This window comes from Labrus bergylta, chromosome 12 (genome assembly GCF_963930695.1).
Source record: "Labrus bergylta chromosome 12, fLabBer1.1, whole genome shotgun sequence".
NCBI lineage: Eukaryota > Metazoa > Chordata > Actinopteri > Labriformes > Labridae > Labrus > Labrus bergylta.
In genome coordinates, this window is record NC_089206.1 from 28,299,964 (window position 1) to 28,327,625 (window position 27,662).

At 38.7% G+C, this 27,662-nt stretch overlaps 2 protein-coding genes across 2 annotated transcripts in view; both read left to right on the plus strand.

The window, feature by feature from the left end:
• Positions 1-15,765, plus strand: part of cfap74 (cilia and flagella associated protein 74) — a 53,108-nt gene extending 37,343 nt beyond the window's left edge. Inside the window, 18 exon segments of the mRNA XM_065961201.1 lie at positions 135-308; positions 1,095-1,228; positions 1,364-1,628; positions 3,616-3,750; positions 4,485-4,609; positions 4,984-5,118; positions 7,131-7,240; positions 7,383-7,432; positions 8,482-8,568; positions 8,571-8,603; positions 8,800-8,856; positions 8,858-8,926; positions 9,163-9,304; positions 10,628-10,782; positions 10,881-11,004; positions 13,158-13,291; positions 14,301-14,435; positions 15,000-15,765. Of these exon segments, the coding sequence (XP_065817273.1) occupies positions 135-308; positions 1,095-1,228; positions 1,364-1,628; positions 3,616-3,750; positions 4,485-4,609; positions 4,984-5,118; positions 7,131-7,240; positions 7,383-7,432; positions 8,482-8,568; positions 8,571-8,603; positions 8,800-8,856; positions 8,858-8,926; positions 9,163-9,304; positions 10,628-10,782; positions 10,881-11,004; positions 13,158-13,291; positions 14,301-14,435; positions 15,000-15,104 (2,169 nt within the window). The 3' untranslated portion in view covers positions 15,105-15,765.
• A 4,072-nt stretch (positions 15,766-19,837) lies between these two features.
• gnb1a (guanine nucleotide binding protein (G protein), beta polypeptide 1a) overlaps positions 19,838-27,662 on the plus strand; it is a 36,452-nt gene continuing 28,627 nt past the window's right edge. The window contains exon 1 of the mRNA XM_020638146.3: positions 19,838-20,217. The gene's annotated coding sequence lies outside the window, so the exon portion shown is untranslated. The remainder of the gene's footprint in view (positions 20,218-27,662) is intronic.

Genomic DNA, 27,662 nt, shown 5'->3' on the forward strand with positions numbered 1-27,662 from the left:
TTCAAAAAGAAATCCTGGTGGGTAGCACTATACTGGCTGATATTTCTTCAATAACATGAGCATATCTCCTCTGGTGTATTTATATGTGATGTTGTTGTTTTCTTGTTAAGATGCTTCCTTTTGTGTACATTCAGATGAAGCCTGTCCATTTCACCGTCCAAGCAATTGTGACCTCATCAGACTTGCAGTTTGACAGGACTGAGGTGGACTTTGGCTACAGTTCCATTTACCAGTCAGTCAAGAGCAGTGTTCACCTTACCAACCTCTCCCTGCTGCCTCAGGACTTTGGCTTCTTAGATGTTCCTGAGGTACTACAGGAGAAACAAGCTTTTGTATGATTTTGTTTGTAGTGCTGCAACATGGGCATCTCTAGAGGGGCGGCTTGGGGTTGGCAGAAAGACATTAGTGATTGGTATCTACCTGGGGTAAGCTGAGTGCATTCAGATCACTCTCCATAGTGACATTTGCTATTAGAATGAAGTCCATTCTTTGACAGTGTGAGTGGAAAACTAATCTAAATAACACTGCTAAGTAAAAGCTGAAAGTTGAATTGGACTGGTGCAGCTGGAGAAAGAGTCTCATTTTCTTTTGCTTTTTCCAGTTTTTGTAATTAACAAAGTGTTTGAGATATATGCAAATGCAAAGGCACAACCAGAGATAAACTCAATCCAAATTCCGATGTGAATGGAACTTAAAGAAATAACTACACAGCAGCGTTTTGTTGTTGAGGATAGACTTGAATTTAATGCAGATTTAAAGTGGCAGTTAGCAACATAAACAAATGGCGCTAGATTAAAATCTTACTGTTGCCATGTAAACCAAACATAGAGTTGCTGTGATTGGCTAGTTATGTGCAAACTTAACCTTAATCGTTGTTTGATTCAGAACTGATAAAAATGTAAAGTACAAAGGAAGGTACAGCTCAGAGACACATGTATTCAAAGAAACTATTACATTTTATCTAGTTAGTGACATGCACTCTGAAGCTTTAATTAAATTATTTAGCCACATTTAATGGCTGTTGAAATTGTAAGGATTATAACTGTAGATCGTAAAAATTCAAATAATCTTTGTGTTTCTTTCTCATTCAACAGTTTATTGAGGTCCAGCCTAATGACGGCTTTGGCACTCTGCTCCCACGAGAGACGATGGAAATCTTTCTGATTTTCAATGCGAAAAAGGCCAAAGCTTACAGTTTTAAACTCAGCTGCAAATCTGGAATTAACAGGTTTTTTGGGGGTTTTTTTTCAATCTTGCATTTTTTTTGTAAATTAAATGTGTAATGGATCCTGTGATCTATACAATGTATTTGATACAATTGGATTTGAGTCTGTAATCAAACAATACACTTTTGTGTCATCAGAGATTTCCTCCTGTCTTGCCGAGCGGTCGGTTTCTGCCCTCCATTGAAGCTCTCTCATTCGCTGGTCAAATTTGGGGCTACAGCAGTAGGTAGCCACTCCACCGCTGTACTCCACCTGATCAACCATAAAACCAAGAATAACCAGCCACAACAACCAATCTCTCCAGGCATGGCTCCTATAGCAGCCAAAATGTTTTCCTTCGCCCTACCAGAGGATTCAGACATCAGCATCACTCCTTCAGCAGGAAGCCTACCGCTTGGCAAGGTTAGTTAGCACACCCTAACTAGCATTTACTGTTCAAGTTAAGAAGATATACATGGACACTGACTGAAGGACATTCAAAACAGGCCAAAAGATGACTATTTGTAGATGTTTGTAAACATCTATGTAAACATAGATTATTTGACACAGAAATCTGCTTTTGTCACAAAATTTATTGCACATTCACATGGCAATTTCAAGATGCATTTATTAGTAGTTGCTAAAATGATCGTATAACCGAGCACATAGAGGATACCTGGTTTCACACAGTATACAGGTATACAGGTATACTAAGTATACAGGTGAAACACTAGGTACTTTCATTGCATGCATTACAGGAAAGCGTTTCAACAGTCACACACTATTGACCTGCTAAACGTTCCTCTGACGCTCCAACACTCTCTGGTGTCTCCTTTGTTATATCTGTCATTTTCATTTAAATATGTTTATGCAGCCCAGAAAAAAATACCATATGGGCCAAAGGTATCTAACTACCTACATACAAGTCCAGTGCTCTCCCGTGTCAGCCAACAAACTTTCTATAAGGCCCTTCTCCTGTCAGGTATGAAATTACTACGTCAGCACCCATGGGTCTTTCTGTCTAGGTAGTCAGAGCTGTACAGCTTATGTCTTCTTTTTTCTTTTTCTAAAGCGAATGTTTAAATGGCTCTCTTTACAATGTCTCTGAACCTTCTTGTTAGACCAAAGACAACATTAATTTGACGCTTTATGGGCTGTAAAGCATCACATTAATGTCATCATTTGTCTTTTCATAGACAGGATTTCACACTCTGCAAAATGACTTTGGGCAAATCACTACAATCATGATGTCTGTCATTCTTTCGATCCTAAAATGAACAAATGATCAAAATAATTAAATTATTAAAATTAATCAATTAAAATTGTATTTGCAGCATGTTGATGTTATAACCGTATTTTAGCTAGTAGAGTTCTACCAACATCTCCTTAAAGAGATAGCTTTGACAAATTTCAAAGAAAGATTTTGGTCGGTGCTGGTTTAGCTCAGTTGGTTAGAGCAGGGGCCCCGTGTACAGAGGCTACAGTCCGTCATGCACAAGTCGCAGGTTGGACTCTCGATCCTGATGCTGTTGGTGCATGTCGTCCTCCACTCTCTCTCTCTCTCATCTCATTTCTTGTGTATCTTCAGTCGTACAAGCTGCCTCATTCTGAACTAGTTCAAGGGTAAAGAGTGACCTTTTTTGTTTATGCCCCAAAAGAAGAAAGTCAGGGAGGCCTGTAGTTTGCCTCAGTCAACCATGTCTCCATTATGATTAAGTCTTAGTTATTTAGATTCACACAATCGTGACATAACAGAGATTTATTGATTAGAAATTTTAGATTTTAAAGACAAGAGAGCTGGTGACGCTGAGGAAATTAGGTTGGAGTTGCTTTTCAATTGTATCCGTAGCAGAAACGTTTCCCTTGCATCGTTGCAAAGTGTACTATTCAAAGTTGAGGTTATTCCCACATACGATCCAAATCCAAAAACTCACCGATAATAAAAATAATATTTTCTTCTATGTAAGGTAACCAAATCTGAAGAAACAGATTTTAGCGTATTATAACATTTTGTTTAACAGAGCCATAATGATCACACAGCTAACAGATGCAGATGCAATCTTCCAGCCTCTGTTCAACTAAATATATTTAGAACCATTCAGTGGCACCAAACTGATGTTTCAACAGTGTAGTGATGCCCCCTACTGGACAACTGACAGAAGTGAACACATTAATTTTTTTGTCACACTATCTGTGCTGAAGTCTCTACAGTGTGAAATTAGCTCATTTGAATAATTTCTGCAAACCAGCCCAAAACTAGTTAGGGTTAAGTTTGAAAAGTCTTATTTTAAAGCTTCCTTAACATCTTTTTTTAAACAACAAACACCTGTTAAAATGATGCTACTTAACCCTCTAACTTTTTTACAAAAAGTGTTTTTCCTGATATGTTACAATCTCTCCTCTGACCTAGAAACAACAAATCCAGGTCACATTTAGACCCAGACTGCGAGAGCAGGAGATCAAAGAGGAGGCGCTGCGACTCTTCCACCGACTGGGGCCTCTTCCTGAAAAGGAGTTTGAGAAGAACAGTCACACTGAACAGCAAGTATGAAAATATGCACAGCCTGCCCCCACTAAAGGATTTTAAAAGTGGGCTACTACATAATGCTGACCTTTTGCTGCATCTAGACCATAAGCATTTCAATGGCATACTGTACTTGCATCTCTTATGTAACCATACGCTCTTATTAAATGTCTGCAGCTGCCTGGCTGATTCCATTGTTGCTCATGTCTCAGCTGGGCCTCATTGACACTTTCATTTATGCTTAGAAATAACTAATCAATCAATCATTATTTGTATAGTGTATTTGTATATTTCATAACAAGTGTTATCTTGAGACGCTTTAGAAAAGATCATTATGGGATAATATACAGGAAGGATTTCTCCTTTCTCCTGTTCACACTTCCTTGGCGCTGAGGTGGTGGCCGCAGCAGGCCGTGCATGAATGAGGGCGGCGGTTGTTGTGGGGACGACACAGTCCAATGGTGGTGGCTGGGTGTCAGGGACGTCGGGTGGTAGTAGTACCAGATCACCTTGCTGAAGGTTGTGGGAGCTCCGTCTACTAAAGTAGTAAATCATTGAAAAAGAGAGCAAAAAGCTTGGCTGCTCCTTTTCTGCTTTTTCAGCACAGATCCATGTTTGCAATATGCAGGCCAGACACAAATAGCATTGACAGTTTGTTTGATTTCTTGGTGGAGTTGATGAGATGTTTGCAGTCTTGATTAGTTAGTTTGAAACCTCCCATAGTATTCAGACATGTGTGTTGTACCACTGAAAAGCAGGACCCAGTGGAAATCGGTAAAGAAAAGAAGACATCTGTGATTCTAAACAACAACATGGCATCAGACGGAAAGATGACTGACCAACCCACGGAATCAACTGATACTGCTGAGATCCAGCAAGGGTAAGAGTTTTTGTATTTCTACACGCTTAAATGATTCCATGTCGTCAATCATTTAAATTGTTTTGTATCACAAAATACTTTTGAAATGCCAATGAAGCTAATGCTAATTAATAAATAATCTAAAAAGTAGAATGAATAATTTGTGTTGGAAACATCTTCAAAAAAAGTATACAAAGAAGTCTGAGGTCCATCAATACCAAACAAACATACAAAGCTTCTGCTTGTTCATTCCCCCTGTTCTAATCTCAGCTTGATTCCATCAGTATCTCAGTCTCTTTTAACTTGCAACTATCAAAACATAGAGCGTATGATCTACAAAAAAAGAGTGCTTTTTAATTTTTTTGTATTTGAAGTCTTTAGTATTTTGTTTCAAGGTCACAGCTGTATGAAAAGGCCAGGCTCTCCCTGCTCTGCTCTTTCACCCAGCGCTTCAGAGAGTACAGCATCCCCTGCTATGTGTTGGACGGAGAGCCATCAGAGAACGACATTGAGACCCAGCAGCCATGGAGGTGATAATGATTCCGCTTCTTTACATCTCTGTTCAGTCAGCTGTAAGTCCTGTCATCTCTGATTTCTATTTTTTCATCTTTGGGACTTGGACCCTTCAGAGTTCCTAAAATCCTTCTCATTGTATAAATACAATGCACCATTGCAGCCTTATTTATTGTAATCCCACATAACAAAATTGGAAACAATTATTTAAACCATGTTCTTGTACAGACCACCAATACGTTTACACTACTTGTTTACATTTTTGGAGAAATTGAGTTTGGGGATTTGTATAAAAAATATAATAATTTATAATCAAAGGCTGATTGTAAGATAGACCACAACTACTTGATAAACAGGATCAAATCACAACTATAACCACAGGTCTTTCTATTCCAAACCCTTTTGCAATTGCCCAATGATTGGTTTTTATCTAGTCTCTGGTAACAGCAGAGTGGTATCTCATTGGAAGTAAAATCCCAGTTGTGGGAGGAGTTTGGGGACGCTATGGATAAGGGCTATATGTTGGCCTCGTGGAAGTTCTGGCAAACTGTTGGACAGCTCAGGAAAAGCAAAATTTGGCTCAGGCTGTTTTCAACAGAGGAGGAGTTATATCATTGGCCAGAGGAAGGGACACTTTGAGTAAATCCTGAATTCATGCTTAAACACATGCTCTAATGTAAAGGCAGAGTTGGAAGATCAAGGGGAAGCCTTACCTATATTCTCGGCAAATGTTTCTGAGGACGTTGTGGGGCTGTCCTGGCTGACACAACTTTATAGTGTCGGTTAGAGGTCTGGGATAAAGTAGTATCAGCGCAGATTCCAGCCTGACTCGGGAACAATGGACCAATGGAGTTTGCGCTTCCTGTCTACATGTGCTTTGGGGACCTAGAGGCTTACAATTGTGTTCCGGGGGGGTCATGTAGGGAGTCCTGTATGGTCCCTGTATGACCAAAGTTGGAACTGTGTCTGCATTCTCCATACAAAGTCAGTCCTGATGAATAGTGGCCTTTTTCAGGGTTGTCCCATGTCAAAGATTCTGTTTGTGATTTATATGGACAGGACCTCAGGGTGTAGCCGGAGGAAGAAGGGTTGTCTGGTTTAAGAATGTCATCTCTGCTTTGTGTAGATGATGTGATTCTGCTGGCTTTATCAGGCTAAGACCTCTAACAGATATTGGGGTTTTTTGCTGCGAAGCTGTTGGGATCAGGGTCAGCACCTCCACGTCTAAAGCCATGGTTCTCTTCCCTAAGTGAAAAGGTTCCAGTATCTCAGGGTCTTGTTGTTCGGGTTATAAAAGATGACTAGGATTCTGAAGGTTGAATTCATCAGCCCTTTATTCAGTTTCATGAACACATTTTACAAGCATTGTTGTAACAATCTTCTGTCTGCAGACACAGGTAGAGTGGAACCACTTCTGCAACTGTATCTATGTGAAAAGAACACTGTCTTCTTTTCCCCTACATGGCCTGTAAATAATCGTCCCTTTTTTACACAAGCAGTCACACCAGCACGCACATGATATTATCAGAGCGTTTATACTTCTTCTTACACATATTCTTACACTTATTCTTACGCTGTTTATATATCAACATAGATACTATAGTAACCTAAAGTTATTCCAACTTGTTCACATGTGAGGGTAAAAAAGAGGGAGCTGAGCCTGAAAGCAATCTGAAGACCAACATGTCATGATGTCATGAGTTTTAGGAGTGACTGAAAATGTCTGAAATTAGTTTCCCCTGAAGGGTGGCTGGGATCAGCCTTAGGGAGAGGGTAAAGAGCACAGACATGCAGATGAAGCTTATATTAGAGCAAATAGCTTCTTCCCATGGGGTTTATTATGTCAAAGTGGGGTCATGAGCCAAAAAAAGTTGGGAACCACTGCCCTAGGGTCTCCTCTGATTTGGATTTCAGGGAAAATCCAACTAGAAAGAGACCCTAGAGTACATGAATATATACATATATATCTTTATGTCTATGGATGGATGCTCTCTTATTTCATAGACTGTAATGTTTAATATCTCCACAGCACATTGAATACCCTTTACTTGAAGCTGCAATGTCCTGCCATACAGCCCCCTCTGGTGGTTATTTCCAACAATGGACACAATATCATAAACTTCCACCAGGTGGCAGTGGGTAAGTGATTTTAAAGGAAATTATTTCTCTGTGATTTTTTTTTTTTTACATTTATGTAAATTTTTACATGTGCAATCAGCTTGTACACCTTTTTGTATTTACTTGTTATGCTGTTCTGGTGTCTTCTGTTTTCAGGAGAAAGAGAAGATCAAGAAGATTATGGTTCAGAACATTTCACATGAGTCCTTGGATGTATCCTTCTACTCTGCATATATGGATCAGCTTTGTTTAAGTGAAAACTTGTTTTAGACTAGACAAAATGAAGAATTTCACACGTTACTTTGTGTTTTTAACTACTTATCTAATTAGTTAAATTTTTTAATACAATATCATATTTTTTTATATTTGTGTTCTATACTGACTTGTTTTTAATTTAACCTTTATTTAACCAGTAAAAAAATGAAAGCCTAATATTAATATATAAATATATATCTAATTAAAAAAAACACCCAATTGCTCACAAATAACTTGGAGGTACATTTTCTGTGTTCTCAAAATAGCTAGCAGTGTCCTTGACACTCATGATTGAAAACTGAGTGCACCCTATGCAATGAACTCACAGTAAAGAATATAGGCAAGATCAGGCTGCAAAAATAAGTAAGTTAAGATCTTAACACTACCTTTCTTTGAACTTTGGCACAAATTAAAAACACACACAGGCGGTACGAAGGGCTGGACCGGCATGGTATGGTGCCAAGGTTCATGTCCCTGTTTTGTATCAGTTCATGACAAATTAAGCACAAGATGAATACATGTTAACATATCGTGAAACAGTGAAAAGGCCATGTCCAAGGGGCCATCAGTATAAATCTTCAATATTTGCCCGACAACATGTGCTTACTTAAAATCCAAAAAGATATCAAGAGACTTTTATTTATTTTATTTTTTTATCAAATTTTGTGTAGACAGAGTCAAAGTATAGCAGTATGGCTTTTCTTAAATAACATTTTTGGAAACCAAATAAATGCAACAACATCTTGATAATTGTTTGTTTTTAGAAATCTTGAGAATTTTTTTTATAATTATCACTTATTGGGTCAAAGCATAATGATGGTTGTCAGCTTGATTGTTTCACCAAGTTTGATGTTTTTTTAGCTCATTCAATTTCTACCATTTTTGGGGTTAGAGCCCTTGTAATAATATTAGTATTAATAATAGTAATCGTTTCCAAAATGTTAGAGAAATGATTTCACAAATAATATGCATATTGTTTCTACCACTTTTCTTTGACCAGTTTCAAGCTGAAGTCATTCGTCCTGGATTTAAAAGGTCCCTTTTCCCTCCTCAATGCTCTCAGGTGTTTAAGACCTGGAGAGATACACACTCCTAGGTCGTAGCCTTTACTCCATTTCTGGAGGAAAGAGTAAGTAAAGACCGTTAAAGAGGTGGAGTTATCCAAAATGAACTGTATCCCTTAGTAATCCACTGATTTCAGTTTATCAGATAAACCATTTTGCCATCCAATCACATGAAAGATGATTTATTCTATATCTATATTATTGTATTCACTTTAAATACACAGTAATGTCTTAACCCACTCTTTGTCTACTGTTCTCTAGTACTTTGAGACTTTGGAAGTGCATAGCCACAGGATGACACTGGAGATGACTCTTTCTGGGTGATGGATGTGTGGTCCCTGTTGTTACCTGCATCCAATCAGGAGACCTACTTGACTTTTGGCTATGTGTTTGAGAGGAGGAGAGCGCCTCAAAGGTGTCGTGAAGGTAAGGTAAGATCATGGGAAATGGACCTGAGAAAAAAAAGTACAAAAAGAAACAAAATAATTGGTTTTAAATTGTTTTTTCCGCATCTATATCCTCAAATCAAGACAAAGACAAAGTGTTCACTTAATGCACTGATTATCTTGATGCTTTTTTATGAGGCTCTCAGAACTGTCATTAAACCTTGTTTTGTGCCTGCAGCTGCAGAACAGCTCTGTTTGTGGCAGTAAAGTTCAGGGTGCTGACTGGCCAGCTTCTCTCCCTCCAGGACTCAGGGTGAAGCTGATGATGTGGCCCACCAGCTTGGGGAGTTATAAAAACATAAAGGTCCAACCTAGAGTGGGTAAGATTTGACTGAGAGTGCAATGCAGTGCAGTGCTCTGAAACTCACAGCAGCCTGAATGCATGTAGATGTAATGCAATGAATTAAGGTTTTGCTGCCATAACATTACAGTTCAGCAAGTTTGATGTATGTATTTTTTCTCAGCTGAACATCTATATTGTGCACAGAGAAAATAATCAGAGATATAATAAATGATTATAAAGAAACCATGGAAAATGGTAAATGAACTGTACTTAAATAGGAATTTTCTAATGTTCTGACCCACTAAAAGCTCTTATACTCCACATGTTTCATTCACCCATTCACACAAAACAGACAATTATAAACACTGATTGGTAGAGGATGCAATGTTAAGTGGTCCATCAATAGTTAACTCATCCCATTCATACACATCCAAATGCTGCTGCGCCATGCAATTCAGGAGTCATTTGGTGGTTAAGTGTCTCGCCCAAAGGACACCTTCGACACATGGATTGCAGAAGCGAGCTTGAAACTATTTCACATTATTTATATTAGTTATATACTACTACTTCAGCCTGTTGCACCACCTATTGTGTAAGTTCAGCCTTAAGTCGTGGGTGTTAAGTTCAACATTAAATTCTACATTGAAACAAGTTATTTTGAGCTTTGTGGGAGTGCAAAACAAAAGTCATCATACATTTTTTATGTGGTGTAATCTATAGTGAGCATCATTTATGTATTTTGCAGTACATTTTCTGTAAAACATATTTGTGTTTCAGCATCCTCACAATAGCACAATAAAGATATTTGTTGCTATGTAATAGGCCAGGTAGTAGGCACCAGCTCAGAATAGTTGTTTTGCACATAGTTGACTGATAACCCCTACTCATTTCGCCCTAAAATAGTTACATGTGTCTTTAAAAGATTTTTTAAAGCAATCTTTAAAAGCTTGGGCTGTTGTCTTTTTTCCCAAAAAAATCCATGTAGATGTCTTAACACCGCTCAATGAACTTTAAATGTGCAGTCCAGACCTTTTCTGACCTAGTTGAGTAATGTCATTAGGTTTTTTTAATGAATCTTTATTTAATCAGGTTATTAACCCATTCATAACAGTGATCTCTTTCACAAAGGTGACATGGCCAAGGGGGCAGCAGCACACGTCAAAATAATGAACAACACAAGATTAAGAAACAGAATAAGTGACATATCTGAACAGTCATAAATGTAGCATGACCAGGGTGTTAAAAGGTCAATATAATAATCGACATGTATTAATAGCTCATTCAAATACAAATATAGTCCATTCAAATAATAACAGTAGGAGATACTGTAGTTTCAGGAAGTATTTTGTACTTTCTTCAGGAACCCAGAACTACAGTGGGCTAAGTGTGTTCAGCGTTGTGCCAGTAGAGGGCAGCATTGCTCCAGGACAGAGCAAGGACATCACTGTCACCTTCCAGCCTGACCATCCGTCTGTAAACTATTCTGACAGACTAACAGTAGAGTTAATGAATAAGGTCAGAGGAACACCACACACACACACACACACACACACACACACACACACACACAACCAGACCTTGTCCTTTGTCTCATACTTATTCCTGTTTCTCAGAATAAAGTGTGTGTGATGGATCTAAAGGGTGCAGCTTCTTCCCATAACATGTATCTATATGGAGAAGAACTTCTCACAGTGCCCACTGAAGCCCTCCTTCCTCCACTTGGACTACAATTTATAGGTATCAAAACCTTCCTCTTCATTTTCTTCTTCAAGTTTAATACTTCAGGTATTATGAAAATGGGGTAGTCGTATTTAACTTCTAGTCAATGTAGGTTCATTATAGTACAGGTTTTTTGTGGTATTGTACGTGGTAATGGATTAAAGTCTTTTTAGCCTTTATACTCAACGTCAGACCCACAGGGAACTCAGCTGAAGAATATAAAGACACTATCACTTTAAAGATGACGAGCAACCCTAAGAGTCATGCTCTTTAACTTAACATCCTGTACTTTATCCACAATACATTATTTATACCACTTATCCTGCTGTGGGTCACTGCTGTGGTGTCATTGGTTGAGGGGAAGGGTAGACTCTGGACATGTAGCCAGTCGATCACAGGGCGTACACATGAAGACAGACAACCACTCATCCACTCTCAGTTTATAGTAACCAATAAACCTAGTGTGCATGTTGAATTGTAGGAGGAAGCCTGAGTACCTGGAAAAAAAAACACACTGCTGTAGTAGAACAAGCAAATGCTTTGCAGCAACGGTGCTCATCACCACTGACCCTCTCCCCAACTTTTTTTTTTGTAATCTATAAAAATGAGTTATATGTACTTGAAAACTGTTTGGTAGTGCTTTACATGCTTTATCATTTGATTGAATGAATGAAGTTATTAAATTGAAACCAGAGGATTTCTAGCATACACTAGTATTTACCAGCTCGGCCAGTGTTTCTCTAAGGCTGTACTTAGGCATTGACTCTGTTATAAAGTTATATTCATCATTTTTATTAGGTATGTGAATAGTACTAGCATGATATTGTTGTTAATTAGCATGAAACAAAAAGTAAAAGCTGGGGCAGATGGGAATGAGTCTTGATTAGTTCTGTTGGTCTTAAAGTAGAGTACTGCACAATTTGACTACATTCCTTGTGATGTTGGCGCTGTATGAAAAGCTGGGGTCTCCCCACAGTGATTAAATGGTAAATGGTTGGTTGACGGCCTGCCAGAACAACCCCCCCCTCCCCACCGGATTGTTGATGGACGGTCTGCCTCCCCCCACCCCCTTGCTCCCTATCCCTCTTCCTGCATCTTATCCCATCTATCCCCCTATCCCTTTCCAACCCCGGTGCAGTCTAGGCCTGTGAAGGCTGTTTCATCATGACCCGGGGATCCGGCCGAAGATTTCTGCCTTTTAATAAGACAGTTTTTTCTTACCACTGTAACTTTTGCTGCTTTGCTAAAAGTGCTCATGATGGATAGGCCGGGTCTTTGTAACATAACAATAAGTAAGATCTTTTACCTGCTTTTTGTAACATAACAATGAGTAAGGTATTTTACCTGCTTTTTGTAACATAACAATGAGTAAGGTCTTTTACCTGCTTTCTGTAAAGTGTCTTGAGATAACACTTGTTATGAGTTGACGCTATACAAAATAAATTGAATTGAAAATTGAATTAAATGGACTTGAGCTTATAAAGAGCTTTTCTAGCCTTCTGGCTACTCAAAGCACTTTTACACTCTACCCATTCACACACTGATGGCAGAGGTTGTTATGTAGTATCATCCAGCAGAAGTAACTAATCCCATTCATACACCGCCAACGAAGCAGCAGGAGCAATTCAGGGTTAAGTGTCTTGCTCAGAACACATCGGACATGTTGCTGCAGGAGCTGGGGATCGAACCCTCGACCAGTTGAGAGACGACTCTTATATCAACGACTCTACCAACTGAGCCACAGCCACCTCCTAATTAAAGTTTACTCTTAGATGAACTTGTGGAGGTTGTACCATTTTTATTTTTTTTAAATCAGAAGTTGTTGAAAATGTAATTGAAACCCACAAATGTCAACCTTGTGGTGTGTCAGAGACATCAGGCCAAGGTCAGAAAGAATCAACCTATCTGAAGATCTTGTATATCTGTACAAAAATTCTTCTATCCAGTATGTGTTGAGATATATCAGTTAGAACACAAGTGGAGTCTTGGCTGTAGTATTGCTCAATTACATTCAAATGTTTAAATGATTTCATTCGTTTTTAGAAAGATGCACATGAACTGTGCAATGAAAATCTTTAAAATATGTCTGGTTGTCCAAGAGCTAACTAAAGAAAATGTGTGCAAAGGCTTAAACTGGCATACCTTCTGGTTTCCTCCTTTTGATATAGTAGACTCAGAGGTGATGGAGAAGCCAACCGTCTCTGTGCTGGTGACCCTGCAGGCAGGCTGCTGCACAGGAGCCATCACACCAGCAGTAAGGGAGCTGCAAGTGGGCTGCATCCGCTCTGCACAGCCCAGTAAGAAGGTACTGTGATGTCATCAGGTATAGAGGCAGTAGGTTTATTTTAGCATGGAGCTGACTGATACTTCAAAGAGTGCATAGAGTGCATCTTCACGTATTCTAAAAAAACATAATTAGTCTACTTTATATTAATATCTAGAGTGGGTGAGTGTCTTGCCCTCACTGATTTGACACCTCGCTCAGTGTTTCCCACAGTTTGAGAATTTACTCGTGATGGATGGAGTGGAAGTTGCTTGGTGTGTGACATGGGGCGCTTTATATGCAGGTTCAGTAATAAACCAGCCAAACAAACTGCTTATTAAAAAAAATCTATTTACCTGTTCAGCATCAATACCTATTTAAATATAAGTAATAAACTATTAAACTGCAGTTATCATTTTCAAAATACATCACATAAGAGAACACAGATTTCAACTTGTACACATCAATCCGTAAATGGTTAATGGACTTGTACAGCCGTTTTCTAGTCTTCTGACCACTCAGAGCGCTTTTACACTGTACGTCACATTCACCCATTCACACCATATTCACACACTGTTGACAATAGCTGCTATGTAAAGTGCCATACTTCCCAAAAGTACTAATCCCTTCACATGTTCTGATGCTTTCACACGCTGCTGCCGTAGAGGTGGATGCAATTTGGGGTTCAGTGTCTTGTCCAAGGACATTTCGAGCCCCCAACTTTGCAGCTGAGAGACCACCTCTATATTTACATCCTTTGTCAAAATCTGTTTATCATTTACATCACTTATTAACGAATATTTGAATATTTTTCTAGCCAAATGATGAGCCAGTTGGAGAGTTATGCACCTCAGAACTCCTGGTATAATATACTAATTAATTGACATGGGCACCAAAAGGAAACAGAAAACCTATCAGATCACTTTTTCCACCCAGATGTTACCCAGTTTAATACAGTCAGAAACAGACTTTCATAATTGTAGAGCTCTCCCATGGTGTCCTGCAGATATTAATGCAGTAAATTAATTTTTGTCTTGACTATTTTCCCCAGAGTGGAGAGTTTCACTGGGATAACTTGGCATTGCTGCAGCAGCAGGGCTTCAACGTGGAACCCAGCAAAGGCACAGTGGAGGCAGGTCAAACACGCACCATCGTTGTCACGTGGACTCCCCACAGTGGATACAAGGTCAGCAAGAGATTCATGTTATGGTTTTTGAATCAAGATCTTTTTATTAAGAACAGAATGCATGTGAATGTTTTTGTAGTCTAGTTAAATCTGTGTCAAGCTAAAGTGTCATAACAAGGCTTCTTATGAGCGTGTTGTATTTATCAGAGGACCAAATGACTTGAAGGGATCATATAAGGTCAAAGTATACTTATGATTTAAGATGCACCAAAAGGCTGCTTATTTACACTGAAACGCTGTCATTAGAACAGAAAAACATTAGTTGAATTTTAAAGTTTAAAAAAGTAAATTTAGTTGTGGGAATAAAATCAATGCCTACATTCTGCCAGGGGAAAAAAATCATATCCAATCTAACACCACCATGAACCTTCAACCAGCAACTTTAACTTTTTAACAGGTTGTGTGTGTGTGTGTGTGTGTGTGTGTGTGTGTGTGTGTGTGTGTGTGTGTGTGTGTGTGTGTGTGTGTGTGTGTGTGTGTGTGTGTGTGTGTGTGTGTGTGTGTGTGTGTGTGTGTGTGTGTGTGTGTGTGTTGTGTGCGTGTATATGTGTGTGCATATTTCAGCCCTATGAGATGGTGCAGACATGTGCGCTTCTTACCCTGAAGGGGGATGAGAGGCATGTTTACAAAGTTACCCTGATGGCATCGGTCTCCACCACTGCTGACTGATCTCTGCAGTACCTGGATGCCGGTCACACACCGACGCAGAACACATAAAAATGCCTAAAATGTCTATACTGTGTGTGTTTGTGTGTGTTTTTGTGTTGACCTTTTGACTTCCAAGAGCCAGCAGGGGTTCTTTGTTAGTTTAAGAGAAACAACCACCTCCTCCCTCTTCTTGGTGACAACTCAACATGTGCATTATATTGAATGTTACAGTAATTAGTCTTTGATTTGTTATGTCAGGTCTCGAAGCATGTACAAATTCTGTCTCCACAGTTGACACGTTTTTTCGACCAAAATCCATTGTAACGAGACATTATGACAACATGTGGCCTTGATTTAGTGTTCTGTTTGTTTAGTTGTATGCTAATATGATTTGACTGTTTGCTTTGGGCTCTGCATGTGATTTAAAGTCAATAAAGTAAGAATGTATTTAGTCCATGTGTTGCTTAACACTCAAAGTTTTGCATATTAAAAATGGAATCCAAAAAGTACATAATACTCTCAGACATTCTGTTTTTTTCTGATATGGTGTTGGGGGCATTTTCCCAGCATGGTTTCAATATAACTATCACTGTTATCCTCAGAGGGAAGAGTCACTACAAGTCAAAACAATACTGTTCTGGTTATCGCCTTCATCCTATGATGAAAGTGATCTCTTCTTGTTGACAATGCTCCCATTCATACGTCACTGTGGGTCACTCAGAGGTTTGATGAATATAAAAAATGATGTAAAACATATCATATCGCTTCCAAATTAAAAAGATCTCACTCAGTTAATAAGATAAGATATATACCTTATTGTCCCCAAAGGGAAATGTGTCTCATATTTATCTATCTATCTATCATACAAGAACAGTTCCACATATAAATAAAAACACGTTTCTACAACAGAGCTATAATGACATATTGCACGACTCCTTGGCACATCTTACATGACCTCTTATAAAGGAGTCCACGTTGTTGCAGTGCCACACCACCAAACCCCCTCTGGAAGGTTTCAGAACTAACTTGTCAAGACATCGCTCTCCACCAACATCATTAAAACATTTATTGAGGGGTTATCTTTTAAAAGACTTTGTTCCCTGGTAGAGTTTACAGAGTTGTAGAATTAATACCAAGGTGTAATAAATCACCAAGGGCAGAAGGAACCTGCCTGGCTTTCCTTTTCAAATTCACCTGTCTGTATATAACACAATAAATGTTTATTGAATCATCCAAATGTGGAACCTTATTCCACCACAAGGGGCTGCACATAATCCCTAATAATAATGCTACATCAAGATAAGGGTGTGTCAGCAGATGTGAACTCAGATTTACTGTATACAGCACATGCACTGCAATCTGACCAATACTGTGGCCAAACAAGATGAATATAGAAAAAATGAGTAAAGACAGTCAGACAGACACTTTGAACTTAAAAAGGCTTTTGATCAGATTGGTTGTAAAAGAATGAATCACAGTGTCGCTCTAATTTAGAAATGAGTTGCAATTTCTACCTTTGAACATGCTGCTGTTCAGTAGCCCATACAGCATGATAAGTTAGTTGTTTTTTTTTACTCTGAGTAAGAACATTTCATACTACTTAACAATAGTAGTGAAAATGACAAGTATGTATTTGCATGATAACTTAGCATTTTGTTCCAACATGTGAAAAAAAATGTAGCAAAAAGGCATTTGGACCATTTCCTTTAGAATAGTGAGATACAAAGCATCATTTATTTTACCTGTCAAAACTAAAGGTTGTTAATGAAGGTTAAAAGCCAACAAACAGATAACCTGCTTTGAACATTGTGGATCTCAGGTTTAACACTGCCATCTAAATAACCTGCAGACTTGCATTTCTACTAGTTTGTTGCAATAATAATCACCTGGAATGAGGAGCTCCTGATGCCTTCACTGGCCCTCCAGTATCCGCCATGATATACACAGTTTGAAAAGGGGAATAGTTGGGGAAGTTGACTCTACACTGTGGGGGAAGTCCAGTATTTCTCAATGTATATTGTGAACAGGTTGTTTTGATAGGACTGAAGACTTTCTTTTGATGAGTTTAATGCATCTCATTCTAAACACACACTTCAGCATAAAGAGCCTCCCAGTTACTAAGCAAAATAATCTCTTACTGAGTCAAAATGATCTGTGCAAAGCATGAAAGAAATGCTTGCATACTGCTATTTACTTCTCTCATTCTCTTTTAGTCTAAAAGTAAGTAATACAGTTTCAAGAAATATTTACTTTGGATACACCTAATGAAAAAGAGTTAAAGAATATAACTACACTCAAAATATTAAAAATAAAAATTGAGACCTTTTCAAAATGCAATTTTTCTAAAAAGTAAAACGAGAGGATCCTATTTTTTTTTTTTTACAACACAGATTACCATATGATTCCACATATGTCTTTGGAACTAGTCTTAACGCTTCATAAAGCAGATTATGTAAATAAAATAATCTGAAAAATCAGCAATTATATGCGCTCAGGTTTCTGAAATAGGTTTTTTTACAATCGTGCTTTTTTTTCCCATTAATGTATGTTGATAGTTTTGTGGAAATTATTAGATATCTAAAATGAGAACGTGGTTGAAAATTGCAAAGCTGCACAGCAACTCTCTGAGAACTAGGCCATGTGTGAACAGCAGATGTTAAGCCTCGAAACAGTCCAATAGGATCTGACCTCTCTCAGAGATACTTGCTGTAAGCATTTATCAGAGATTGTAGGGGATTATGCTAAATCAGATTACTGTATCCAAACCTGCCCATAAAAAGCAAGGTCATTATGAGCTTAGCCTCATGTAATATCACTTGTTTTATGAAATGTACGAGATTAAATCAGGAAATATTTGTGTTGCTAGTTTCCTCTCTGTCTAATCTGATTTCAGTTTTGATCTCTCACTAATACGTTGAAATAGTGCTACTTATGGCCCCTACTCGACTAATGTGCATCTCGTCTGCCTTTCTCTCTGTCTGTGCTTTGTACAAGAGTAAAGGGGAATGCTCCACTTTGTTGGTGGCCATAACCATGTTTGAAATTTATACAGAGACATCGAGCAAGTAGCCCAAGTCTCTGGAACAATCTGTCTGACGGAATCCACCTGCCGCTTTTAACTAGCAGTTAATACATTTATAAACAAAAATCATATAAGGATTTGTTAGTTTTGGGATTAGTTTTGCACTATGACAAACAAATGCAAGTGTGTGCACACCGCTCCTTACAGTCCTGTGCAGTTACTGAGAGGAAGCAACCTGTTGTAGGTGCATTAATGTCTGCTTAGAGAGCTTACTATTCAACGGCAGAGGTTTTTTCATACAGGATAACAGGTCTACCGGTTTGAGGTTTACAAGAACTGCATGGCAAGAACACTAGCACACTATGTACTATTGGAAGAAATTCAGAAGCTGATCAATAGAATATTGACAGATGATTTTCATTGACATATGTTTTTCAAATTTCAAGTCATCCGGTTTTGACTATTTCTCAATAAACACTTTCACAAAAATGATGTCGTCTGTGTGTAAATATATGGGCCACATAAATATTACAAATACAGTACAATGCTGGGTCTTACCTTTTGCACGTCCGACTTATACTTAGACACAGCAATTACTGTTATTGTAAGTGTTTGATGTGAAGACACAGCAACAAAACAGATATCTGCAAAAACATTATATCTCATCTGCTGAGCCACAGCAGACAGAACAAAACTCTCAGGAGCATTATTCATCTAAAGCATAGCTGATGATGCTCTTGTCTTTCCCCATTGGACCAAGCCCAAACACACTTCGTTGTCCCCACTGACACCAAAGTGTTCCATGTTTCCAAGAAACGCCTTAACCCACTGGGCATTAACCCCTCCTCCAAGCTCAATTTATCTCGACTAATGGTGATCAAGTCATCTATGAGCAGCAGCAATGGTCCAACCTCATGAATCTCCAAAAGTAAATTCATTTTCATTTCTTAAATATGCTGTAAAGAATGGTAAAGATAATTTCCATAGAATACAACAGTTTTACATCACTGGTGTCTTATATCGGCCAAAGCAAAAGTGACTGGTGTCTTTAAAGGCATTACTAATGGATCATGGTCATTTTAAATGTGGCCTTGATCATAGAACTACCAGTGCAGGGATTGTGTATGTTCTTTTAAAAATATGCCTGACAGATTCATTCTGACAATTATCCTACTTAATCAAACAGATTCACATTAAGATTTAAAAAAGAAGAAGCTGTATCTTTGAAATGTTAGCCCAGTCTGTAGTTAAATGTTCAATATTGATGTTCATGTTGGCTGGGAGGTAGGCTGCATGCACCTACAGTCAAATGATTTACACTATTTTGGTTTGCAAATGAGACACCACCGTTGTAAGTAGCGGTTGTGGCACTGACACTCGGGTATAGCCTAAAACAGCCTTGGTTGTTTTTTGAACTGATTGTTTGTGCCTGGTTAATGTGAGAGGAAAGAATCCCCCAAAACCTGGGGAGCATTTTTAGGCCTAATGCCCTAGTTTCAGAGTCAAATGTGTAAACATGGGCGAGTGTAACTGCTCTTTATTAGCTCAGATTTGGTTGTCTGCCTACCTCTTCAATTTTCTAACGATATAGTTATAAAGGCTGTATTTTGGTAGCTATGTGTTACTCAAGTGTGTAGGTGGTACCAGAAATGGATTTATTTCCTGATTGTAAGAGTGGTCGCCGACCCTTCTCTGTGCGTTGCGACGCTGCCGTAACGTGGGGTTTCCCAGACCTGAGTGCAGGGTTACCGCGCCCATCTCTGCTGTTTGATGGCCGGAGGAAGAAGCGATTGAGGTCCTGGCGTGAAGGAAGAAAACAGAGGGACGACGACGGAGGGAGACACACTAACGGATTTTTGCTTTGATTTGGAAGTTGCGTTGAAGTGGAAGCTTGCTTAAACTCTGATATATCTATCTGGGTGAACACCGCCTCATATCTGCGCCTCTGTGCCGGTGTGTCTTCCCCTAGGCGGGTTAAAAACTGGGTTTGGGGAGTGCCGCTCCTCTGTAGCTAACCTAGCTGAATCTGAGCGCCTGGGCGGACAGAGGAGAGAAGATTTTGCCTTTTCCAGTCAATGTGATATAACATCGGATACCCTCGACTGAAAGCGGGTAAGGTTGTGTACTAATATTTTGAAATTGCGCTTCAGGAAATTGATGAAGTGTCTGTGCAGTTGGTTGGCCTGTCAAGCAGGGAAAATGGACGAAAGGGGTTAAACTGGGCTGTGTTGCTTCTCCGTTAGAGTTAGCCAGCCACCGTTAGCATTTTGCTATTAAGTAATATAGTGGGTGGGGGTCACTAAAAGAGAAACTTAACGCACTGCCTTAACCCAAGTCTAGCTTGACCTGATGATTTTTGGACGGTTAATTACAGATATGTGATACATGTTGTGTCTGACAAGCTGTAAATTAATGGTCTCTGCACATTTTAGAAGGTTAGCTGGGGATAGCTCAGGTTGTTCCCCCTGACACGTCCGGGTATCTTTATTCTTCTCTTGTAAAATAAAGAGTGTGGGTTCAAGTGGGTCAGTTTTGGCATTATTATGTTGCCTAATTAGTTGATCATTGTCTAAATGTAGGGTTCATCAATAGGTTTCCTGATACTTTTGCTAAAAGCTAGCTTACGTTTTTTACCTGTGAGCGTTTAAAGTATTTAGTACTTTTGGTTTATTAATGACAAACCTTAGAAGATATGATTAAAATCGTGGTTACACAGTTGCAGCCTCTTGCATAACTCATAATATTCAGGGTGTTTGGAATTATTTCCACCGAAGTCGGACATTCATAGCATCATGTAATTGACAACGAGAGTCTAAAAATGGCTACTTAACCAACATATTCATCGCCACCCCCACTAATCCGGAGCCAATCCATTGAAGTTAACTTTAGCAGGCAATGGCCACAGCCTACATTTTGATGTGACTGATCCGGGTTTTAACATCTCGAACATGGCAGCTTCCTGAGTAGATGATCGGTGTTGTTATTGAGTATCGCTTTCATGTATAACTTCATATTGTCATCGCTACCCTTTATATCTGAATATCTCAGCTGTGGACTTGTGTAATGTGAGATATATTTAAACGGGTTCTTGCGCTTAAAGGCGTTTAATTTAGAAAAATCGAAACTATACAACATGGATTATTACTGTTAGTCCGTCATTTAGTCTGCAGGGTTAGCCACCCCATGCACTGACAGTGCTGGAAAGGAAACCAATCGATTTAAACGCGATTCTTCCTCAGAATAGGTATAACATGAAATGTATTGCACAGTTGCCGAGTGGAGATATATCAGTAATATCACTTTGAGTCGCAAAATACAATAAGCAACTCTGTAGATCTATTAGGGCTGGCAATCGTCATTTGGTGTTAAGGAGAGTTTAAACAGCGTCAGTATGTGAACACACGGTTGGGCATTAATGTAAACTTCTTCTTCGAATAATTTGTAAACGAGATTGTGTAATTGGATTTTGACAATCTGTTTATCTCGATCACGGGTCTGTTGCAGGGATGTAGTTAGCAGCTTCGGTAACCATGGCCGTGCTACTGCATAGTATTTCAGGCTGTAGCTAAGAAAGCGGACTGTACAACCCTTATCTGCACACAAATGCAAATTGTTACGACGAGAAGTGTTATTCTGAGCCTTTAATTGAGTTGTACATTTTTTCGATGTGTCAGAAACGACACAGACGAGCTGTCGCAGGGCTCCTAGCTGAGCTTCTATCCTCCTGCACCGAAGCAGCATATGTGCCTATAGTCTTAACGAGGTTATTAACCAGCAGTGTGGAGATATGTGATTCATAGAATACACCGCTAAAATAGTCGTTTTTAGTCGTTTTTTTCTAAATAAGGTTTTTCTTAATAGAGTTATTTGTTTTTCCTAGTTTACAAAGATGAATTCATTTTGCCAGTGTGCCCCCTCCCTCCGCCTCCTCGAATGAATGGGTTCCTGTATTCAAGGCCCAAGCAGCTGCAATGAACAAGATGGCGTTCAAAGCCTTTTTCATCTAGGCTTTTTCTCGGACTGGGAGAGACATCTGCCGAGCATCAGATGGGTCACGGTTTGGCATGCTAGATTTATTGGATATCCTCATTGTAAAAATATATAGAATGTATATGTTTTGAGAAATATTGCTGAAGGCATTCTTGATGTGATGAATCCAATATATGCACCATGGACAGCAGATAGGGAGGAGATGCTGTACAGCATCAATGTGAACATGAATATGATGGAACAGTTATTTTGATGAATGATTGTGTGGTTTTTAAATGACAAAACAACATTATATTGAGATGTTTTTAAATTAATTGAAGGACCTATTTGAAACACCTCTAACCACACCTCTTAGAAATGTGTCATTTTCTTAATCCAGATTTTAGCCCAGGAACTTTTTTGTCAGACTCAAAGTGAACTGTATTAAAAAAAAGTAAGGTGCCCAGGTGTTTAATTTGATTAGTAGGATTGGAATTTGGCTGATTTGCAAAGTCGCTGGTTTTCCTTCTTATGTTGTCAGTTAAATTTGATTGTTAGTATTGACCCTAAACTCCAAATAATGATCTGTGTTGAGATAATTTGTTTGCTTTGTTTTGTCATATGCAGACAGCTATGTAACTGCATGAAGGCTAGGGGGTGGCTTCACATTCATTTCGACATACATGTTAACTTTCTGAGCTTTAAGGCTGCTGGCGTGAGCCACGTCAGAAATCTAGAGAATAGACCGCTTCTTGTTCTGGGACAACATATTTAGTATATTGACCTTGTTTCTGTGTTATGTCTACATCTGTGGAGTACGTCTCAGGCATGAAATATAACGTACAGTATTTCTTCGAGGATGCCTTTCAAAATAAATGCCAAATTTTGTTTTTTTTCTGTTGACAGAAAGCACAGGTTTTCACAAAATGCTTTTATTCCAAATATCTGTCTGGACATTTATTTAGTAAATGAAGTTTCATGCACAGCTCTTTTTGGGGTCCCTGCTGAAATTTCTCATGAAAAAAAGGAAGTTACACATAATAGTTAAGTGTTAATATTAAGGGGTGAAACATATCCCATCTAATCCTTGATCCGTTCAGATCAACTACAGTTTGGGCTGCACATGATCCGTGGATGGATGGAAAGATTTTGAAAATCAAGACTGAAATTAGTGTTGATGCGAAGCCATGGAGATCCCATGTAAATGTAGAAGGACAATCAAAGTCTTTTAAAATAATTTTAAGCTATAGTTTTTTCGCAGGCTTTCACAGAAACTGTTGATATTTCATTGTGTATGGTTACTTTGATTTAAATTCTGCTTCAACTTTTCTCTATTGAATCTCTCCATGTCTGCAATTTATCAAAATGTATTACAGAGCGTTGTGTTGGGTCCAAAAAACTGATAAGATCCTAAACGCTCGCTCCAAATTAGTTTTGTCTGACCTTCATAACTGCTAAATGAACTGTCTGTTTTAGGCACATTCACATTTTTTCAAGGTTTATAGCAGAAAAAAATCACAAAATAATTTCAGTGACTAAGGTGTTTGATGATATACATTCATTTCCAAGTATCTATGCAAATGTTTATGTTGAGTTTGAACTCGACTTGTTTTAAAAAGAGACAGCGGTGAACCGTGTTAGTATTATATTTGTTTTAATGTGCAGGCTGTACATCAACAAGGGATGTGCATTTACAGTTATTAAAATATTCAAGTACTCTTATATGGAGAAATACTCAGGTACTCAGTGATATATTTTTTACTGTAAAAAAAGAATGACCAATACAGACATCCCAGTGGACTGCAGTATTTCCTGCGGTGTGTGACTTCTCAGTACTGTGTCTGTACGGCAGCAGTCTTCAAATCCCAGTTCTGAATGAAATGACAAGTGATGGTAACGTGTCTCTGTGGTGAGAGCTGTCCATGAATCTGTAGTATGTATGGGGGGATGCTTCCTGCTAAAAGTGGAGCGGTGTAGTTTTGGTGACATTATGAAACTTACTGTTGATGAAGGAGCAGGAAATGCAGGCAGAGAGAAACAGGGGCAGCAATAATATCAGAAAGGTCAGGACCTCGGTTATTACTATATATATTTTTGAAATCTGTTATTTTCCACAATTATGACCGTGTCAAATTTCTGTGCCTACTGCTTGAAGTGACCCAAGAAGGAAGGTAGCTCTCTCTTTCTGTCTCTCCCTTACCTCTCTTTCATCTCGAGGCTGCTGTGTTAAATATTTAAACTTATTTATGTTTAAATTTAACTTGTTTTATACATTCTCACAAGTGGGCATAAACATAACTAAAGCAACTGTCATAAATTCAATACCAAACTATGAGCTATTTTTTTGAGTTAGGTTAAATTGTGCAGAAATTCAATAAGTCCAGGTGTGTCAATGTGTATTTAAATACATTTAAAATAAGAAAAAGAGGACACAAGATTGGATCATCAAGGCACAAATTGTGCATTATAATTGATCAGAATCCAGGGAAGAATATTTGGTACTCAAGAAAGTGTTAGTGAGATATAACTGATTATGTTAAATGGGTACATAATATTGTATGAAATTGATCGCAGGCCTCTGAATTGAATACAAATTGTATCCTGACAGACTTTGTGATATCATTATCTAAAGAATCAATATAATATGGTATCCTGATTGAGACTGATGATTTACACTCCTAGAGATTAGCTGACTAAACAACGAAAAGTGTCCATCTCACCAGTCAGCACCATAAGTACTTGTCAGATTAACAATTATTAGTATTTATAATAAATTTAGGCCTGCAATGCTGGTGAAATATCCTGTGCTCCAGTTAATTCAATGGTTGTCTGTCATGCAATTTGTGCTCACGGATTTGCAAACTACTTTTTATTTTTTCTTAACTGAGCCTTTGGGGGCTCCATGCAACAAAACAACACTCCCTTTTTAAGAAGTTTCACTTGGGACTCGGTTATCACAACAGGTGAGCCTCATGTGGGTGAAGCTTGTTGTCAAGACACAGCAAAACCAAGAGAGAGCTGTATTCACATCCCCAGCAAGCAGCTGCAAGAAAAAGATGCATTTGAGAAGTACTTGGTTAATGACTACTTCCATACTGCTATCATGCTACACTATCCGGACGTAAACAGCAGCACAGTGGAGAGATGGACACTCCTGGTACCGAGCAGTTTGGCACTATTTTGATATAGAAAAATGGAGATAAAGTTGTGGTAAGTTGTGAGCAGCCGTCCTGCGCCACAGCCGTCACTCGTTGCTCAAGCAGCAAGTCTGAAACAGCCCTGACAGCTTCTCTGATGAACTATGGAATGGACCAGTCCAACACTGCTCTTGTCTTGTATGTCACTGCATGAACTTGGAAGACATTAAGTGTGGTCCTAATCTGCATGGGTAAAACAGTCAATCTGTTTTTCTTTTGTTCTCAAATATCATCCCACTGATTTGTATTTTTTATTTTTTTAATCTGTAAATGCAGGATGTGAATAGGATTACATTCTTAGTCTGTGGATTTCACTCTTTGGGGTTATTTGGCTTTAAGGTCAGTGATGGTGCTATTTTTTATCACTACTGTTATGATGTACAAGTAGATCCAACCCATTATAGATTCAGATCACAAACCGTATGATTGTGTTCATATCACAGCTTTAAATTGTAGATTTGGATTAGATTTAGGAAAAGTTTATTCACATATAGTCATCACTAGAGCAGAGGTTCTTTCTCATGCTGGCCTTTTATTCCCAATTATTATTTTATTACTTGAGCTACCAACTAGTATAGCTCGAATGGTCTTGCCTTGGTAAAAAAGTATTTGTACTGCACTTGCAAAGCACTTACCAGTATGTAGTCTTTAGACCACCAAAAGCTCTTTCTACCCAGCCACATTAGACTGGTGGCTGAGTCTTCCATAAAAGCTTCCTGCTTGCTCATCATCATTAAACAATACTTAAATCTTTGCCATCCAAGGACTTGATGAAGATCTAGTTAATAGCTAATATACCTAGTTTCTATGTACAAGCAATGTCAATGACCTGTTTCGATACCGTGATGCTGCAACATCAATAGATTTCTGAGCACCCATAATTGGAAAATCGTATTTTCTTAGTTACTAACCTGTGCACAGTATGTGGGTCAGAGTGAAATAAAGCATGGCAACCAGGTGACAACGGTGTCTCTCTGGACCAGACGCTAACGCTACTTGTCCAACTTTTTGAGACGCCAAAGGGTCTTAATGAAACGTCAGTATTGTCAACCTGCTTATGAAAATAGTCTGATGTGTTGAAGCTGTTGTGAGGGCTGCAGGTCTGACAGAGCTGAGACACACACGAACTATGAACAGGACGACTGCATAGACTTAACAAAAGATGGCAACTTACTGCAGGATTTTGCAGCAGTGCTAATGTGTTTTGATGTTCTATTGAACATACATAAAGCACAGAGGATAAGATGAGTCATAACACGGATCTATCTGTCCGTCCGTGTTGCCCCCTCCCTGACCCAATAAGGGACACGACCTGTCCTGTATTTCCCTGCACTCTTAGAGATGTCCGAGTAAGGGGCTGCACAAGAGAGTGATGGTGCACTGCTCAAGTGCACCTTAGCAGTGCTCAGGAAGTGGCACCTATCCAGCTACCCGTCCATCTTCCAGGCTTGCTCTTTAAGGGGAATTGAACCTTCCCTACAGACTTGGTTACTGCAAAAAATACAAACTAAAGGAAAATTGCAAACAGCAATTTGTCCACCTTTGACTTATAGATAGGACCTTGGATTGTATACACAAATATTGTCAACGTACAGTGTAATAAGCAGTCAGTTAGCAAATTGGGGGGGTATTGGAACCAAATAAAGTGATTTGATTTATTAAAACAACAAATATTTAAATTTATCCCCCACAACATCTAGAGAGTAGAGTTGTGAAAGCAGCCCCATGCCAGAGCTAAAGCTAGTCCATTGCTAGTGGCTACAACCAAGTGGCAGGTTGCAGTTGAAGCACAACATTTGACTGGTATAAACACTCCTGTAAAATTATTAATAAATCACTTAACCTTCTAGTAGTTTTGATTCCGACTAGTGAGGGACGGTGATGATATTTAACCTTTTATGGCCCGAGTCCACAGACAGTGTTGTTGTTGTTGTTGTTGTTGTTGTTGTTGTTGTGATCACAGCGTTCTCTATTGAAAGAAGTTAAACTTTTAGGACAGTCCCATGCTCATCAATTTCAAGACGGGTCGGGACTTCTGATATCAGATTTGTCAAAAACAATACAAGAGGAGACGCTAGTGTGACTTGTCTTTTCGAGGGTACATTTTCCTGGTCTAGAGCTGCTTCTAACACCAGGACATGACTTGTCCCTTATTTGCACATTCTCCTAGTGAAGTTTCATGAATTAAAGCAAATATTAAGCACACAGAGCTATCTAAAACACAGCTAACAGACATTACCAAGGGAAGCAGAAGTTACATTTCCGTAAACTAGCAACAATGAATGCTGGTAAAAAGCACCCTGAAACAGACGTTGTGGTCTCTTCACTTAATAAATGAAATAAAAAAAAGACAAAGTTCACATTTCTTTGCCAATGATTCTACGGACTGGC